General features: G+C 35.0%; 2 protein-coding genes and 1 long non-coding RNA gene across 9 annotated transcripts; 1 reads left to right on the forward strand and 2 right to left on the reverse strand.

Moving 5' to 3' along the window:
• Positions 1 to 3,763: 3,763 nt before the first annotated feature.
• Positions 3,764 to 4,327, forward strand: LOC136343607 (uncharacterized). The gene is made up of 3 exons (XR_010732823.1): positions 3,764 to 3,881; positions 3,935 to 4,159; positions 4,216 to 4,327. It is a non-coding gene; the product is annotated as an uncharacterized lncRNA (long non-coding RNA).
• Positions 3,993 to 8,119, reverse strand: LOC136343597 (solute carrier family 22 member 21-like). Of its 2 annotated transcripts, XM_066290418.1 has the most exons (10): positions 6,941 to 8,119; positions 6,638 to 6,875; positions 5,727 to 5,833; positions 5,421 to 5,575; positions 5,284 to 5,367; positions 5,178 to 5,223; positions 4,883 to 5,120; positions 4,443 to 4,656; positions 4,213 to 4,388; positions 3,993 to 4,157 (listed from the first exon to the last, which is right to left on the reverse strand). In XM_066290418.1, exons 1-10 carry the CDS (start codon positions 7,168 to 7,170, stop codon positions 3,993 to 3,995), a joined length of 1,653 nt encoding a protein of 550 aa, XP_066146515.1. In that variant the 5' UTR covers positions 7,171 to 8,119. The 2 variants fall into 2 exon arrangements, with proteins under 2 accessions (XP_066146515.1, XP_066146514.1); XM_066290417.1 differs by having other exon boundaries at positions 5,178 to 5,367.
• A 146-nt stretch (positions 8,120 to 8,265) lies between these two features.
• LOC136343596 (receptor expression-enhancing protein 4-like) lies at positions 8,266 to 19,134 on the reverse strand. 6 transcript variants are annotated; one of them, XM_066290411.1, is made up of 10 exons: positions 18,881 to 19,134; positions 13,617 to 13,689; positions 13,111 to 13,187; positions 12,707 to 12,827; positions 12,393 to 12,494; positions 10,838 to 10,962; positions 10,645 to 10,787; positions 10,440 to 10,597; positions 9,483 to 10,387; positions 8,266 to 9,006 (listed from the first exon to the last, which is right to left on the reverse strand). In XM_066290411.1, exons 1-10 carry the CDS (start codon positions 18,910 to 18,912, stop codon positions 8,934 to 8,936), a joined length of 1,809 nt encoding a protein of 602 aa, XP_066146508.1. In that variant the 5' UTR covers positions 18,913 to 19,134; the 3' UTR covers positions 8,266 to 8,933. The 6 variants fall into 6 exon arrangements, with proteins under 6 accessions (XP_066146508.1, XP_066146511.1, XP_066146510.1 ...); XM_066290414.1 differs by having other exon boundaries at positions 9,441 to 10,387; XM_066290413.1 differs by having other exon boundaries at positions 9,407 to 10,387.
• Between the last annotated feature and the right edge of the window lie 150 nt (positions 19,135 to 19,284).

Genomic DNA, 19,284 nt, shown 5'->3' on the forward strand with positions numbered 1-19,284 from the left:
TGAAGTTTCATCCAATTTAAGGCATGTTTTGAATATAGACACCCTGTATCAGCAACATCAGGTATTTCGAGGACAATTTTGGCATGGATTATTTACAATGAAAACATCATTTGTTGGGCAAGATTCAAAAGCAGTTGTTTACATTGGATCATTGTCAAGAAATAAATTAATTTTCGCTGCAGCAGGTACGACGTAGAGTATTCAGTGTTTTAAGCTAAATTTTAATAAATCTGCATTTAAATCATAACAATAAGCTAATAAGAGAACATGAATTCAAAATAGTTCCCCGAAGAACTTGTACCAGCGACAGCTAACAATGGGCAATAGGAGCAAATCGACGGGGTGCCATTTTAAAATTCCCTTTTGTTATGTCCGCGGCAACCTAAAAAGATTTTCTACGTCCGAATCATTTAACACAAAAAGGAGTAATGGACATTTGATGGCGTGGAATAAATATCCTTCATCCCTTTTAGGCCGTGGGCAACGGAAAAGCCACCCCATAAAAATAAATGTTGCTAAAAAATTAAACAGAATTGTGGAGGACGACCCAGTTACTTACATCTAATTCGGTGTCTTTTGTGGATTGATGTGGCCTTTTAGATCTCGGCTTTTTCATTTAAACTTTTATGTCTCTTTCCGCCATGCCATTCTTGCATGCATTCACCACTCGGTCACATGAAGCTTATCAGATTAATCAATTTTCCGACTCCACACTCTTACCCTAAATGTTTTTCATATTTTTATCAAAGCGTAAAAAAAATCACTTTGTCTGCTTTTGTATCTGATAATGTATCATGCCGACCCATCAATAAGAACGTTTCGGCAATCGATTCGTTATATGGACCGAACCCTCAAAACATATCATTTATTTTATTTCCCCTTGAATGAAATATCTGTTGTGCTCGCCGAAGGCGTTAAAAAGGAAATTTTCCAAATGGCATGAGTGGCAAGGCTGTTTTCTTTCTCTTAGGTATGATTTGTCAAGGAATATCCAATACAAAAATGAGGATTTTATTTATTTTGTGTGTTCAGTGATCCATAGATCGGGAGGAAGTATCAAGAGAATTATCAAAGATTTTAGCCAAAAAAAATTTATACAAATAAAAGTTTTCATGCATAAACTGGAATTTCTTGATTAAATGGTGGATAAAAAAATTTCGTTGACTTTCAATTTCATGTTTTAGCTAGTTAGTGTAATATTTTCAGAAAATATGTAATAAATCCTTTTCAGAGCTTGAACAAATAGACACACTGAAGCAAATCTCGTTTACTTGGAAATAATCAGAAACTCAATAACGCAAAACCCATCAAGAGTCTGTAAAACACGTTTAAAACTTCGCCTTTAACGGGGCTGGTACATTGCTGAAAATCTACCTATCGAACCAGAATCGGTGTACATCTTTCTAAAATAAATTTCAATCAGGGATAAAATGGAGTGGATGCGGAAAACCACCGTGAACACCAGACAGTGGCGTCACAAGCCAAAGTAAATAAAAAACTTCTATTATTTTTTCGGTTTTAAAGGGTGTTAAAATCGAATTTATCTTGGGAATGAAGTAATTGAAAAAAGAATTATTTGGTGTAATGAAAATTAAAGACAAATGGGACGCCTATGATTGGCTTATGTATCGAATTGCAGCGGATTTTCCTGGTATTGTCTGAAGTGTCGTGCCCTGAATTTTCCGTCATTTTGAGAAAACTCCTCGTCGCCACACTGGATTTTTTATTTCTTTTCCTCAACACTTTTCGCATTCTCCACCACCGGAGCAATCAAACTTGTTTCGCATATCGAACGGAGAGTTTTGTATAAAGTTCCCAAACTGATTTTTGATGCTGCACCTGTGTATTAACCCAGATAGATTTCTACACAGGAATTCGATCCGGGAATCCAATTCACAACTTGGACGAGCAACAAAAACCATGGAGGGTCAACTTGTAAATCTCTTGAACTTAATTAAAATTCATTCCAGATTTGTGGAATTTCGGTTACAAAACATGTCGGACATGGCCGGAATGTACTTGTCGTATGGGTGGCGGTCAAGATTTTTATTCCTTCAGTGTTGTAGAGTTTTGTCGAGCAATTGCATAATGTAATGGAAGTTGTTGGAATACTGTACTATGGGCATGATATAATGAGTGAGTTTTCAATTCCAACAAACTGCAGCTGGCTTTGCAAATTATAAAATCAATGTATTTAGAAGGGAGACGCTACTGGTTCCAGTTCTGGTGTGCTTCACCCAGTTGTGTCTCGTATAATTTCGTCATAAATAACACCGCAGACTCCCCTAAGTTTTATTTTGACCCAGTCACGTTCTGTAGGCCAGCCCTGGCCTCACCGCCTGCATATTAAGGTCTTAATTATTAGTAATAGCTGTTAAAATGGAAATAAATCGCGGAGGTCCCACTTCAGTTTACCCCTTGAGAGCGGCTTTTTCCTTCTGGAGCATACATTCTACTTTCAGGTCAATTATAAGCAATGAGTGTATTGTTGTGTTCCAAAATAAGTGATAAATTGTAATCGAACCCAGTTTATTCTATAAATTTGTCAACGATAAGATTTATCGCCATTACATTAGGAAATATATCAAGTAATAAACGCCGTAGCAAGCAATACGTCGTGTTTTGCCCCCTTTGATACACTCTAGGGTCTAATATCAAATTGATAAAGTTTCAAACAAATAGTCGCCGGAACAATGCTAGAAGCGCAAATATTTCATTTTTATTATACCCCCTAAAAATAAATGATTTTCTACGTTTTAAAGCTGCGCGTTTTTCCATGACAAACTACCCCGACGCCCAAGATAGAGAACAGTATAAACTTACGACAAAGTTTATATTGGTTTTCGCAAAAAGTGTTGAAAAGGAAATGTATGTCTAAAGTTCTTGAATTGTGAAACCGAGATCGCCGGTGGCGTTTAAGGTCAGGAAATGATCGATTAAAATCCAGTCAAGATACTTCTTCAAATACTAGGACATTATAATTAATTCTAAAGTGATGCAGAAAATTCTTGACAATATGGTGAGAGAGGTTGTGTGTAAAAATGAGTAAAGAAACTTTGTTGAGGAATTATTGAACCAACAAAAATACTACTCTTGTAAGTTCTTAAGTCATTCATCTACAATAATGCATATGGTTTCAAACCATTAATTCCATTTTAAAACGCATATCATACAAAAATATATACGAAAAGTTCGTGTTTCCTGATACATGATAAAAATCTTATCTGCCTTATTGAGGTCGGTTCTGTTTCGATTTAACTATTCTTGACTAGCGAAGCTCTGTTTAACCTTAAAATCTTACAATAATAAAGAAAAAACAATTCAGTACGTGCCTAAATCTCCCCGACATTCCCATTTACTACCTCGATCAGGTAATATAAACCCTCCCTTTTGGCTATAAATGGCGGTTCTATTAGTCGAAAGTATAGAAGGAGGTTAAAAATTGAGGTTTAAATAACACAACCGCAAACTAGAAGTCAATTTTTCATCTCTCGAAACGAGCAAAATTGAAAACATGAACGGAATATGGCAATATTAAAAATATTTTGCAACGTATTTCGTCCCTCTCGGGAAATGTTTCTCAGGAAAATTGGATTGTTGAATAAAAGTGTGAGTGGTAGCATTAAGCGGAGATGAATATAAATGCCAAGAATTCGTATAAGTAAGCGATATTGCTTTTGTTTCTACTTCTTTTATAGGAACTTTTCCCCTATCACGTTTCCGACATGGAACAAGACCACTTCCAACTTCCAAAACTAAAAACTAGTCATTAAATGATGTTCAAAAAAGTCTGGAGGGTCTCTCAGATGCAATATAGAAGTTCAGCTTCATTGTTGCTTCTAAAATAGAAAATGAGGCGCAATTTAAACTTTTCCTGGAAAGTAGATGTATAAGAATGAGCACATCCTGCATATAACGGGTTTTATGTTTATAGCTTTCGCTGGTTTTGAATACAAACGACTGCATTGATTATGGTGCTGGATACTTTGGATCTATTTAGTAACTTGGCTTCTAACATGCTTCCCAATATGGACAGCCTCTTCAATTGTATGGGGTAAGGGAACGTGGGAGGTCTCAGGAAAGCATAGTGCTAAAATTCCGAAAGTTGTTGCCATAAAGCTGAACAAGAAAAGAGGCAGGAGCTTTGAAATGCGGACCTGTAAACAACATATTGCAAAGAAAATTTTAATTTGGAATTAATTTTTCTTATACCAGTATAGGAATTTGTGGACTAACCATCGAGCCGAACCTCCCAAACATGGAACACATGGAGAACATAGCATGCCTTGACGAAGTGGGAAACAACTCTATGGTAAACCCATAGAGGACAGTATAGGCAATAGTGAGACAACATTTGCCGCAAAAGAACGCCACTAGTTTCATCCAACCTGCAATACATTATTCATTTCAAACCCTTCTTTCGGAGACACTTTTATTATTACTCTCTGGCAAGAAGCCCACAGCTAGGCAAAATGCACCGCCCAGAATTAGGGTGGAAGACATCAGTCTTCGACGGCCCCATTTCTCGTTAGCATAGTAATATATTACGTAACCAGGTGTCTCAGCTACTGCGGAAAATATAAAACTGAGGTAAATGCTCTCGGAAACGTCCACTGAATGGATTGTTAAACCGTAGAACACGAAGTTGCAGCATATCTGCCAAAGATATAAGTATAAGGGAATACTCTGAAGATAAATGTATTGATCGATTCCGCAGGTTTTATCGTTTGAAAATCCAACAAGTTTGTGCAAAAATTGCAAATAAATTCAAATTTTTCTAAGGATATTTTCGTAGTTTTTATTCCATGCGAGTTTGGCGGGAAGGAAATGAAAAATGGGAATATTTGTCACAAAAACTCATAACATTCTCAGTTTCCCTTACCCACGTTAATGAACAATGGAGAGACCTTATTAGAAGAACTGGGTGCTTCAAAACATCCAAAAATGACCCACTTTGCGACTGCTTTGAAGCGTTGCTATGCTCCTCTTCGTTGCAGGATTTATCAAAAGCCCTTTGTAGACCTTGTGTATCTTCGAAATAAATTTCTCTGCCATTAACGCGAGCAATATGATGCAGAATGTCTATAGCTTCTTTGGATTTATGCTTCGATACTAGCCACCTAAAATAACGCCGCTTCAAAACACAAAAGATCCTAGTAATATTTTAAATTTAATACCTTAAGGATTCTGGTAGGAAAATCCATAAGGGAATTGCGAGAAGTCCTGGAAAATAAAGAATCCTGATCAAGATTCTCCATGACGGTATCAACCAGGCTGCGATACCAAAAATGACTTGCCCTAAAGCGTAGACGCAACTGATAATTGTATTTCCTAGATTTCGGTCTTTAGCTGTAACTAGTTCCATTGCTAAAGAACATCCTGTTTCTCAAATAAAATTTTCACAATTCCCCAAATTATACCCAACACAAAGGCAGCCCCATATGTGGCGCCCCCTAAGGCTGTGTCCATAAACTCGAAAACCAGGAACATGGAATAGTTCAGGGAAAATGACTTTAGAAGTCCGGATAAGCTGCTCATCAACAGGCTAGCGCACATTATGGTTTTGCGTCCATATCTGTGGGTAGTTGTTTGGAATTAGTATCATTTTTAAATTCCAAAAATTTGAAAAATGTCTTTTTAATTGTGTGGAGAGAATAATATATAGCGTAGGAATCCATGCAAGCAAAAAGCCACTTTTAGGAACCGCGATTAACAAATTCATATACCTGTCCGATAAAAATCCTGAATATGCGAGACTGACCAATTCGCCTGAAATGCTTATAGTACCGACCACTGTCAGCTTCCACAAATTTTCTGGACAAAAGATGCCGAACTGAGTAAATTAAAAAAGTTACTTTATACATATAGTGACTATATAGGATGTTCTTTAATGTCGTACTATTTTTCAGGGTCTAATTTCTAAATTATTTTGGTGTGTGTTAATAGGACATAAAATCCAGTATTTTAACAAAGAAAAATAATTCTATTGCTTAACCAGTGAGTCCCTATATACATATCTACCGATATTATTTGCAGATAAATTGATAATATTTTCATTGGAATATATTTTTTTGTTAAGCCAGTTGATTTTAGATGAAAATAATCTCTTAAAATAAACCACAAACTATATAATATTTAATATAAAATAATAACTTATAACAAACTCATAAAATAAACAAATTAATGAGACAATCTTCATTGTTTTAATAAAAATCCAGCCCACCTAAAGGGAAACAAGTAAGAGGCCTTTTTCACGTAGAATTGACCAGTCCAACCAACAAATATATTCCATCGAAAACATGACAGTGACACCACTTTTTTCTTAAATAAAATCGAAACACATGTATGCAGGGACGCCACTGGTTAAGCAGTAAAATTACTTTTCGCAGTTAAAATACGGGATTTTATGTCCTATGAACACACGGCAAAATTGAAAATAATATCTAAAGTGTTATCTGATAAATAACGATTTGAACAGAAAAATTTTAACAGCCTGTAGCTAATAATTTGAGCCGTTGCGGACATACATATGTTCATATGAACTTTTTTTCATAAAATAGTCTGAGAAATTATACCCTGAAAAATAGCACGACAATAAGCAACACCCTGTATACGTAATAGTAAAGGTAAAGTATACATCATGCACTATAGTGAACTCCTTTCTTTCAAAGACGAACTTTGAGCATTTGATTGTGATAGAGCTATCACTTATTTTAGAGTTATTACTGCATAATTCCAGATCTGATCTATTTGCAGCAGAATACGGCTGATATCTCAGGCATCTCTCTGGAAGACCGTTCCTAAAAGGTACGTATTCAGGAAGAAAATTTGTATTGTATGTTTGAGTCTTCAAGTCGCATTCTTCTATTAAACACCTGGAAAACTATTTCAATGAATATATCACTTTCGCCAGAACGTCAAGAAGTTAAATATAACTTACCGATATTTAATATCACGGGCTAAAAATATATAGTTCATGGTAAATACTGAAAATACAACCGCAAAACCCAGGCACAGGTAATAAAAATATTGAAATTTTCCCCATTTACCGAATTGAAGTAGAATTTCTTCAAGTTGCTTTGAAGAATCGATAAATGTTGTTTTGTTTATCGTCTCTAAATATTGGGGATTGTTTTGGCATGTTTGTTGAAAATGGCCTTGGGACGCCATTACGGTTGAAAACAATTGAACATTCGAGTACGTGTCGCATCGAATATTTCCAGTCCAAGCTAAAAACGACGATCGAGCTGCGATTTCTCAATTGAACCTGAAAAGTACAGGCCCGAAGTGGCCCGAGTCCAGAGCAGTGGCGTAGACAACAATGAAGTTTTTTTGACGATGTTGTAAAATAAATGTTATATATTTTGTTATATTTGGGAATAAGAGCTCACACACAAGGAAAGTTGGAACTGCGCACTATTCTCATTTGAAATTAACACTGCCCGTCTTGCTCACTTGTGTCATTGGTTCTGCAACGCCCTATATCTGGCAGATAACAGAAAGTCGATGATAAAGGTAGAGGAATAAGTTGCCTCACAATATTTTTTTCAAATCGCGTATATTTAACCATTCATAAAATTGAATGTTAGTTTGGCAAACATCGACGTTAAAATTATTTCAATCACATGTAACATATGTAGGTATTTGAATAGTAAAAAACCTATAACAATGCTTTAAAAAGCTTTTTCGTACTAGATGCCAGATTCTCCTAGATCTATTGCACACGCAGTACTCTCTTAAATATTACTTTTAATGAGAGGAGGATGATTTTTTTACTATACATAGGAAAAACGTAATGCTTATCTAATGTCCCATATTACGCAAATCTCTCATGGATGCGGCCAAAATGCGTATTAAGAGAGGGAAAAGAATTACAAGTCAAAGGATTTAAATTAAATGTCGATTGGTGACTGACTGGTTGCCTATGGCAGCGACATTGAGGGTAAAAGCTGCCCATATATACGAGAAGAAATTTAAAAGTTGAAACATCATAACATCGTTTAAATAAGAAACTGATTTAAAATACGCGCATAATTCGTGGTGTGCCTTTTAAATTGAGCATTGACAACACCTATGGTTCACCTATTACGCCTCATATGTGCGTGCATGTTTCTGACGCAGTACTCATCTAAAATCCTCATTTCTCTTGCATTCCTTCTAACACTCAATTAAGTGCTGTTTTGATTTATTGCCCTTACGGGCGCTTGCATCAGCCAGTGGGAGGAAACGCCTATTTCACAGGATAATTTTACGAATATCACTACATTCTTGCTTTGTGATAACCTTGAATGTATTTTAAAGAACTATAGAGCTTTGACCACACCCATGAAATTATGATTATGGGGAGGGGAAAAGTAACAGAACTACCTGATTATCACTTTTGTAGATACACATGAAGGAGCTATGCCTTGATATGGTTTTATGCTAATACATTTGCTATAGTCTTAACTAAATTAAAAAGGTATATTATCTAGGCTTGACATTTAGGACTATGGCCTGTAAGCAATATTTTCAATTAACCTAATGATAAATTCTTCAAAATTCTCAACACAATAATTGGCCGTCTCTCGTTTAAATGACACAATAAAAAACTATGTAAATCACACTTTTAAAGAATAATAATAGCTTTCACAGACTCACCACTTTGTCTTCGTAAAATACATTCATTCACAATCAACGAAATTATGAGTTGTGCCACTAGGTGGCGTGACGAAATTTTCCGTCTGAAGGGCCTGCAATAGCCTTAAATAGAGTAATATATGGTGTCAAAATCAAGAGTTTGAACAATGAAGTCAAATATTGTGCTTGAATTTTTGTGCTGCAATCATTTTCATACACATGATTTGAGCTTATACGGAAAATAATTGTTTACGATAATTTATCACACTTAAAAGAAGACTAAACTTCAGATCATTCGCTCTCCTCCTTTTCCCTCACACTATAGACTCATATGGTTTTCTTCTTCGTTGACTTTTTAGTGCGAGGCAACGTGGCACTTGAGTGGTCCTAAAAATTACGATGAATTAATATCTTATCATTTTAGGTTAAATAATAGAATTAAAAAAAAAAAAAACACAAAAAATTGTAGTGAAAAAATACACTGAGCGGCCACGTCTTAGGTGGTTCTTTGCAAAAAAACTGGTAAAGTATAATCTGCACACGGAAAAGACCGATACTCCAACATGTTTAGTTATTTTTGGAGCCTTGCGTTCTGGAAATGCCTTAGCCGAGATTAATAACTTAAAGGGATTTTTAACACACACCGCAAGTTAAACATGACGCAAAGTTTCGCTGCATTGATCTTTCACGTGGGCAGTTCATATTGTAAGAGAGCAAGATACAAAAGCTCAAGTTAGTAGTCAAGGCCTGAAAGGGCCATTTCACACGTGAATGGAAAATATCATGCCTGTCTCTAAAAGCCTCCGGTTAGGAGCACCTACTAGTCAACGTCATTGTCTATAAATCTCCGAATAACTCTTAACCTTCTATGTGCCAAAGGCGAGTCTGTGAGGCTCTTGATGGACACTTGACTTCCACTACGATGCATGGATTTCACTACTTCTTTACCACCATCCTCCGCATGAACATCCAAGCTGCAATCGCTTTTAGATTGCACTTTGCTTTCTACCAATTTCTTATTAGTACTGAAAAAATCGCCCCAAGAACTGCGTTTTTCTTTGACTTTTCCCGGAACATTAAATTTTTTCGGAAAACGCAACATTTTACTGAAAGCATTTTGGTTTTTGGCCGAAGAATCACTTCCAGAGGCCGGACTGCGATTTCTGGATCTGCGCCTCATTTTAGGGGAATAATTAATAAAAATCTCCTTGTTAAGGCTTTCTGCACTGGAACTTAAGCTCCTCACCACACCTGGTTGTAACACCAGCGTAGCTTTAATTGGATTTCCTTCTGAATTTTCTTTTTTAGGAGGCAAAGGCGGTAATGGAGCCAGTTTCTTGTAATACTTTCCCCCCCGCGAAGGTATAACTTGTGAGGATATTACTTCTTCAGAATTCATTTTGGTAGCAAAAGATGAAGACAATGAAGACAAAACCGACGACAACTTGGTTAAGTTAGAACGTAATGTTGAATTCGAAAAGTCGTTGGTGCATGCAGTTAATTTACTGTCATGCCCCTGCCTATCAGCAGACTCAGACTCTGTAGGGTTGTTATTAATGTTAACTACGGTCGTAGTACTATGATCAATGTTACTATTGCTTGGGCTGGCGACAAAACTTTTACCATGCAACTCAAAACCTATGGTGTCAGGAATATCATGAAACTCGGTCTCACTGGAGGACGAATTGTTCGTTTCAGGCAGTATTTTCCTCGCCCGATCGTTAAAAAACACTATGTTGGTGTCGAATACTTCGTTTTCATCGCTGTCCTAAACACATACATTTCTTATCTTACCGAATCTTTAAGCAATTAGTACTTACGTCACTGGTAATGCTAGACTTCTTTGGAACGCTAGACCTGGTAACTCTAGTTGAGCGAGATCGGGTCAGGGAATTGGTTCTTTGATTGGCAATGCTATCTCTAGACTGCAGCTTCAAGGGCTGATGAGCGACATATAAACCTTCACCACTCGAATATCCTACAACAAAACTTTTTTCAAGAGTCTTTAAAATTTCTAAAACCAACCAGAACTTATATCTTCAATACTCCTCAATTCTGCGACTCCCTCACCACTCGCCACTCGCTTGTTTACAACGTCGACTTCAGAAAAGTAGACCGAAGCTGAAGAAGCTGAACTGGAGCGATGCGGACTGCGCCCAGATTTACGCCTAAAATTTATTAGTTAATTTTTTTTTAATTTGTTTAAAACGATTTTAACCGTCTAATTAAGCGAGGATCGGTGACTAGAACGTCATCAACTTCATCACTAGCAGAATTACTAGGGTCACTGAGATCACTCAGGCTGTAGGATTTTTTTAGTTGGCTCACTATCCCTCCTCCACTCTAAAAATTTCATTTTAATAAGAAATAAGAATGTAGGCGAAGAGAGGAGTTAAATGATTAGTTACAGAAGATTTTATACTTACTGCATATTGTTGTGTTAAGAATGAACTTGTTACGTCACAGAAAGCCATGCAGAGCTACGGTGTGTGTGAATTTATAGACCAAATGTATTGTTTTTATTTATTTAAATCACAACCTTAAAAAAGTATTGAACTAAAACTACATACTTAAAAAACGGAAATTGCTAAGACACTACTAATTCAAAATCAGTCATAATCAGCATAAAAAGATATAACTTAAATTATAAAAATAAACCATCAAACATCACAATAATTTCGATCGTTCAGTAGAAACTAACTAAAACCATAAAAGTCACTGATTCCCCCAATCATCAGTCTTTTTCTTCCTGGTAGTCCTTCTCACCCCTTTTGTAGGCTTCTTGACATCTTTCTTTATAACCGAAGATTTAGCCACTAGAGCCTCGAATATTTCCTCCTCATCATCACTAATAATATTCTCTCTCAATTCCTCAGCAGCATCTAGTTGGAAATTTTCTGCAAAGTACCTTCCATTGTGAGATTGATATTTCTCAGGTTGCACATTCTCAAGATTAATTTGAGTACCGTCTGTCTGATCGGAACTAGCGATTGGCGGCTGTGCAAGGTAGCGCAGAACAGTTTCAGATCTCACTGACTGTGTATAGAGATAAAAGGGGATCATTAAAAAAAACCTCAAGTAAGTGTCCAAGTATCGGTATATATCGTATATCTTGGATATATTCATCTGCTAATCTATTGTCAGTCAAATGTATGATTGGCGAATTATAAATTGCTTAATTAACTCCCTACGTTTACGATTCACTGCCTTCTGCGAGGTTCTTTTTTTAAGGATCGCCGGTTAGATACAGCGATTAAGGTGTGTTATATGTATAATGAGAACCAACACTTAAAGAACATTAGTTGCGCTTTTAGAGTTAATTTCACAATTATAGAGAATTTTCATTATTATAAAAAATCAGGGATATTTTCCTACATAAAAAAAACTAAATTGTCGCATCTCTTTTAGTCTTCAGGGCCCTAATTTCATGTTTCTGGTTCTGCTAATTCATACTTTTCTGTATATCGTTCATTCATAAGCTTAATCATAATCTGTTTTATTCAAGTCAACTACGTGGTATCTTCAATAAATATGTTGGTGTATTTCTTGAAATATAAATTTTAACTAAAAACATACTTTGAACACAAAACGCTACTGAAGAAGGAACAACTTGAACAAAAGCTTGGCGAGCCAAACAAGAGAAATACCAAAAATAGAAACATCATGCAGTTTCAGAAAGTCGCTAGAATTGCAAGATAAACTCTTAAAAGCTGTGCTGAAATAGCCGGAAAATATTAATGCCTCTCATGCAATAGGTACATGTTCTAACTTACCTTAATGGCGGTTTGCATAAGAACAGTAACCCCCTTTTGTCCTAAGCCCAATACTTGTTTGTAGCTTTGTTCTTTGGCTTTGGAAATGTACTCATCAATTTCCTAAATAATAATATTAGTCGTAAAACGTATTTCTGCAATCTTAAGAATTAAAAACCATAACAGAAAGATTAATTAATGGCTTGAAAAATATTAAAATAATCGATAAAACTGTTAATAGGATTTTGCAAAAAACATTGGATTGTGTAAGCTATAAAATTGCAACTGAGACACGCTTGGACAGTTTTAAAAATCGAGATAATTTTCAGACTTACCTGTTCCCTGCTGCTTAGCATAGGATGGACAAATTTCCTGTAGAGAATACTGGATCCTTTCGTAGCCGGCGAAAGCAACCATATTACCAGGATTACCTTTATCTCGTAATAAAATGGGAACCTGAAAATACGCAAACACTGAACTGGTGCCAAATTTGAAAAAACGCGATTTTTTAAAACTTGTTTTTATTTAGTCGATCTGCCCGACTGCTGTGGATACATTATAAATCTCTCTAGATAATCTGATTCAAATAGCAAACAAAATTCTCATTCTTACAAAGTAAATAAATTTCTTCTGTAGTTACTTTGTTGTGGCAGTAATCTGGACAAATTGGCGAAAGAAATAATTTCATGTGTAAGAATTTTAAAGAAAATGAAAGATTTCTTGTGATTTTTGCACTTACCAACTAAGGAATATGTCTGTGAAAGTTTCTGCGCACGTAAATAGAGCGAATACTATCCAGTACATCATCCATTTTACCTAAAAATAGAGGTAAACATTAGACTCTGAGAAGTCGTAAAAACTGGTCTTCATGACCGAATTAACGGAATTGCATCACATAAATAAATGCAGAGTCAATGATCTCTCTTTGAATATACAGACCAGAAACGCATTTATTGGTAGGTACCAACTCACAGATTATTTTTAGGCCGACACAAATAATTGGTGCGACACGTTCATAGAAAAGAAATGAGTTTACTTCCTTTGCGATCAGCCAACCGTCACGTTCTTTGTTAGAACACGAATTTAGTATCAATCGCAACATTATGAAAATATAGTGCTTTTTAGTAATCTCTAAGCGCGGTTTTAATTGCATCAATTAAATTTAAAAAAAAAACAGGTTTTTATAAAGTTTAAGCTCGATCAACATGGTAACGACCAGAGGTATTGTCGAGTCTGATTACTTACATATTCCTTGACATTTTTCGTCTTCACGGCCTTATACGAGGCGTAGGCGGGATAAAGGGTACCAAAGACTATTCTGAAAGGAAAAAAGCAAGATTAGTTTGGATTACTCGGAAAGTAAAGCTACAAAAATTGAGCAAAACCTACACGTCAGATGATTCATAAATGGAAAGCTCTCTTAAAAAAGCAAGATGATACCACCTAGTGCGTTTGAAACCATTGGAATGTGAATCGCATTATTGGATCACGGTATTTTGTAGCGTCCGACAAAGTAAGAGATTTAAAGACAATAATGCTAAAATTATAAGTAAAAAAACATGTAATATTTAGGACGTGTATCACCCAGTAGAATAACAAAATATCCACTCAGAGAGTAAATAAACGTGTGGATTTTAATAACCAAATGTACTGGGATTTCTTAGATTTTATGGGCCATTAATTTGACTACTAAGTAAATCTAATGACTTCTAGTTAGCCTTAAATCCTGATTATTTATCCCCTAAGATTACATGATATACATTACCCGAAACAAACCCTGATTTTATGCTTCTTTACCTGTTTGTCACGCAGTAATCGTTTTAATTACGACTTATTGCCACGATGAAATGTGGCATGAAATAATTAATGACCTACACGGAGATCATTGCTAAAACAAAGTGGCGTAAAAATTGAACTCCCATCGCAGTAATTTCCAGAAAATTTTACGTTTCACTAAAGCTAAAGAGGACGAGAATATAGGGACATGAAGGAGCCAGTGTGATATTTTTGGGATGTTCTGCACTTGAGAGTTCCTTGCCCCTTGTTGCTTTGGCTCTATTTTCCTGGCTTTAAATAGGAACGGTGATTAAGAGAAAGAGATTCTTCTAAAACACTTGCTGATAGTAGTTTCTATATGAACTATCTATCTACACCATTGTTTACATTAATACTCCCGATTAGTGTTGCATAAACTAATAATTATTGTAACACTAACCCGTTGGAGACCCACTGATTACAATGAAATTTGATTTTCAAATTAAGGATTCAAACGATCGCTTGGTTGCTTTTAAACACTGCCCTGATGATGAAACTGCCTAATGAGGCATAAATAGATAGACGAATGAAAAAAGGAAAATTGTAGGACCATACATGTGGAACTGTGATACCACCATGTGCCACATGCAATAATAATTAGTGCCCCAATGGGTTTTACCGTTGACTGGTTGTTGTTACTTCCTGTTGCCAAGCTATGACTATTTGTAGTATTAATTCTAACCTGCACTAAGGCAAATAACCCAATTTTATAGGCGAATATTTACATAACTAATCATGACCAGTCAAGCATCCAAAAATATGCTCTTAAATAACAAAGTTTGTTACCTAGTCAGTCGATAAATCATAATCATACATAAATGACCACCACATCGTTCCAAATGTTCACTATGATTCGCACCTCTGGTTTAAGCTTTTGGGACATACTGTATGGAACTTTCACTAAGATTTTTAACGAAAATTAACCATTTGAAGCCGAACCTTATCTAAGTATTTGTGCCCCGATGAATGTATCGCAATGCAGCTTGATCTCAACGTGGCCAAACATTGGCAATCATCCAAAAATGGCATGAAATTATTTATAGCTGTAAACCAAAGCAGATGGGATGGGAGACAATAAATAAATCGGGCAAAAACTGGAGTTGGGACATGAGTTTCTAACATGCATGAACAACCGAAAATGACGACACATCCTATTAAAAATAAATGGAAATCAGCGAAATAAATGTGTAATTTATTTAGGAGGAAGTAGACCATGGATTCTTTGCAATTGATTTAGTTCAATTAAACGCGATCAAATTAGTAGAATGCATTGGAAAAGATTGGGAGATGATAAAACGTTCTCTTGCATTAAGCACTCCCCTGAGATTACCATTTACGGGCTAATGATGGTCAACTACCAGATTTAGCGTACAATTACTCACAGTACTGGACGGTCAGGCCCATAATAATACTTTTTTTAGCGTGATGCCGACCCTTGAATTTTAAACGTTCACTAATTATACAGGGTGATTTCTAAGGGTGTTCCTAGATTTAAGGAGCTGATTCTCTGGATTGTTCTAAGACAAAAATATTATATAAACTTATGTCCTAAAACGAGCCATTTCCGAATTACAGGATGTTAAATACTTAGAATTTTTTTTTTTCGTACTTTCAAAATGGCGCAAAATATTTTATTGAAACTCTGTATACCTACATAGTCATCCAAATAGTATATTTCCTTTCTATTTAAAAAGAATGGTGTGACTTTAGTTATAGTATTTTTCTTCTAGAGGAATGGGGTTAATTCTTATTAAGGTAACGGGGAGTACGCCACTGATATATTCCAAATCGAATACATTATAACAGTTTTTAAAAATGACCAACGTTAGCTATAATACACGCGTCCATCCTTTTTCTCTTGGATTCTCAAAGACGTTTAAAAATACCCAGGTATTACGACTTACCTTATACGGCTCCACTATACAATGTCTTAGGTGAACGACAGTATCGACTGGCTTAGAATAAACTAATGTTTTTAAATTTCACCATAGAAAATAATCTAGAGGACTCAAATCTGGGAAACTGGGTGGCCACAAATGGTTTTGGCCAACTGTTTCCTGAGCTATCTAGTGACCTGTATATTTATGATTCAGATATTTCCTAGCAGTAAAACTGAAATGTGCCGGAGCCCCATCATGCATAAACGATTACCGATTTCTTATCAAGATCGGCACATCTCCAAGCAAGATTGGTAGTTAATATTCAATAAAGTGGCGATAGGTATTTTTGTCAATCCGTAGTGAAAGAATAAATGTTCCAACAAGGAAATCTTCGCTAATGCCAGTCCAGACATTTCCGGAAAACTGATGCTAATGAAGAATTTCTACCATAGCGTGTGGGTTTTCTTCAACCTATACATGGTTGTTGTGAAAATTTTCAATACAATCTTGGAAAAGTTTGCCTCCTTGGAAAAAAATAATAAAACTAATAAACTTAGGATTTGCTTTTATTTTTTGAAGTAGCAACTAGCAAAAATTTGGTTGACAAATATAATCAGCTTGAACTAATGCAAATGCTTCCACCCTCTCTATGAGACATGGATGTAACCGGTTATCTTTGAAAATTTTTAAGACTGTTTGAATTTTTTAAGCTCATGATGAGCATTTTTTTCATTAAGAACCGTTTCCTCTAGTTCCAGTTTCGCGAAGTCGTCACTGAGTTCTAATAACCATTTTTGTACACGCTGTGTGTATTTCAGGATATTTTTCCTGATTAATACGACGCATTTTTGCCATCTCTTGATTCGTAAACGTAGGCATTTCGAAAAATTCTTATGTGCATATTTTGACTAAGACGTTGGCTTAAAAAACAGTTAAAATCGCGGGTCACGATTAAAGACAACACAAATTTATTTTTCAAGGACAACTTTATCTCTTTAACAAATTTGCTATTATTTTTAGCATAGACTTTCAACGGGGCATTTTTTTCTGAAAAACGACTTATTGTATCAAAAAAACACAAGGGACATTTTTGGTGTATTTTGAATCAGTTATTTAAAAAAATGTATCCAATTTGGGAAAAACCTGTGGCGTACCCCCATTCCCTAAAATAATTAACATGGTAAAAACCTACGCACGCCTATGATTACAGTATTTTTCTCTAAATAAAAGGGAAATATACTGTTTAAACTACTGTGTAGATATACAGAGTTTCAATAAAATATCTTGCACCATTTTAAAAATAAGAAGAAAAATATTTTATTTGACTTAATATTTAATGTCCTGTATCACGGAAACGACTGATTTTAAAACATATGTTTATATAACATTTTCTTCTTAGAACAATCCAAAGAATCAGTCCCTTAAATATTGAAACATCTTTAGGGACTACCCCGTATATTGAATAGAAATTATTATTCTCTTATTTGTGTGAGTCAAGATCAATTCATATATGTATATTGGAAGGTCAATGTTTGTAGAAACCGCTCTTTGTGACTTTCTTTTTACTAGTTATTGGTTGCTATTATTAAAAATAAACAATTTTCTTTATTAAATTTTTTTGTTCTAAATGCTATTTCTGCAGTTACCCGTCTGCAAAGTAGCTCCACTTGGTGATACAGTGTTTTAGATTAACAAGGATACATAAAAAATTAATGAAAACACCCTTTATACCATGAGTATGGCAAAGTGAGCACTGAAATAAGCAAAGATTTGATGAACCATTAAAATGAAGTAAATTAGAGTTTCTCTGAAGTGCAGGAAATAATTTGTTCAAAATGGAAATGGATTGATGTCACCAAATTATAGTGAACACATGCCTTACCACCCAACATTTATTGTCACAAAATGCGAAACCTTACTGCAGTCTTATGGTAGTTTCATTGTTTGTCTTGGTACTTGCTTAGCAATTGCATAAATGTAATTTTTTGACATAAAAAAATTCTTTTGTAATTTTATGCAGTTGCACAAGAAGGCCCAATCTGTGCACCAAAAAATACCTTGATGATCCTGAATGCTTCTTAAATGTTTCATTATTTTTTTGCTTTTTCAGATCGGTTCGAACAAAGACTATCTAAGGATAGCCAATTTCTTATCAGAAAATAAAAAAAAACAATAAGCTTTGGCTCTATTTGTTAAAATATCAATGTGAGTCTAATCAAAAATGTAATTTGAGTCTGCACTGTCATCTAATTTATGGGTATTGGTCTTGCCTTATCTTAATATCATTAACATAAATAAAGAGGAACCTTCCAAAACTTACATATTTAAGAGTAAGTTACTTTTAAACTCTTCAATACAGAAGGTAAAAGAACTTAGGTGGTTTAATAATTTTTGAACTCATCCTATTAATTTAATACTATTGCAGGTTTAAAGAGGGTTCTAAACCTGGCACTCTTGAGACCTGTGAAGTGAATATTGAGAGTCTTGAAATGCCCTGAAAACAAGATTTTTGTTTTTTTTTTATTTAAGACTTAATAGTTACGAAATATCAAAGCATAATAACAAATTATGTCTGCAGTTAAGACATGTTCAACACTTAAAAAAAATTCTTTTCTTTGTGATTTATGTAAAAAATCTAATAAAAATAAGAGTAACTGGACAATAACAAGGTTCCTTTTCAAGGTTTAAAATTGGTTTTAAACTTGCAAGTTTCAAGGCATTTTTAACACAAAAGTACCTTTGAAACAGATCAAATCTCTAATTTTTGGGTTCTTGAATTTGGACTTTTTGACTAGCTTATATTTAATTACTTACATTACAACCCTGCTGATTATTGATGAGATCATGATATTTGTGCTTTAAAATTTGGAGATCACACTTTAAAAAATCACTGCAATGGCCCCTTTTCTCTGCGGTTTGAATAGAATTTATGTAACATTTGGAAGAAAAGTTTCGATTCAGTTTTGGTTTCCGACAGACTGGAGTAAGCATCGACGTCTCTACTTCATGTTGTTGATGATAATCTGATGTTGATTTTCATTTGTTTTTGTCTTTTGTTTTACTAATTGACACGTGACATTGACGTTTAATCGAATAGGTCTCATTTCGAATTTGGAGTAGGGATTTACTTAATTTACAAATTCAAAATTTTCTTGTTATTTTCTACTTAAACGTCAAAGATTTAGCTTTCAATTTATCAGCAGTATTTTACTGATTAA

The sequence above is a fragment of the Euwallacea fornicatus genome, chromosome 15, assembly GCF_040115645.1.
Source record: "Euwallacea fornicatus isolate EFF26 chromosome 15, ASM4011564v1, whole genome shotgun sequence".
In the NCBI taxonomy this organism is placed as follows: Eukaryota; Metazoa; Arthropoda; class Insecta; order Coleoptera; family Curculionidae; genus Euwallacea; species Euwallacea fornicatus.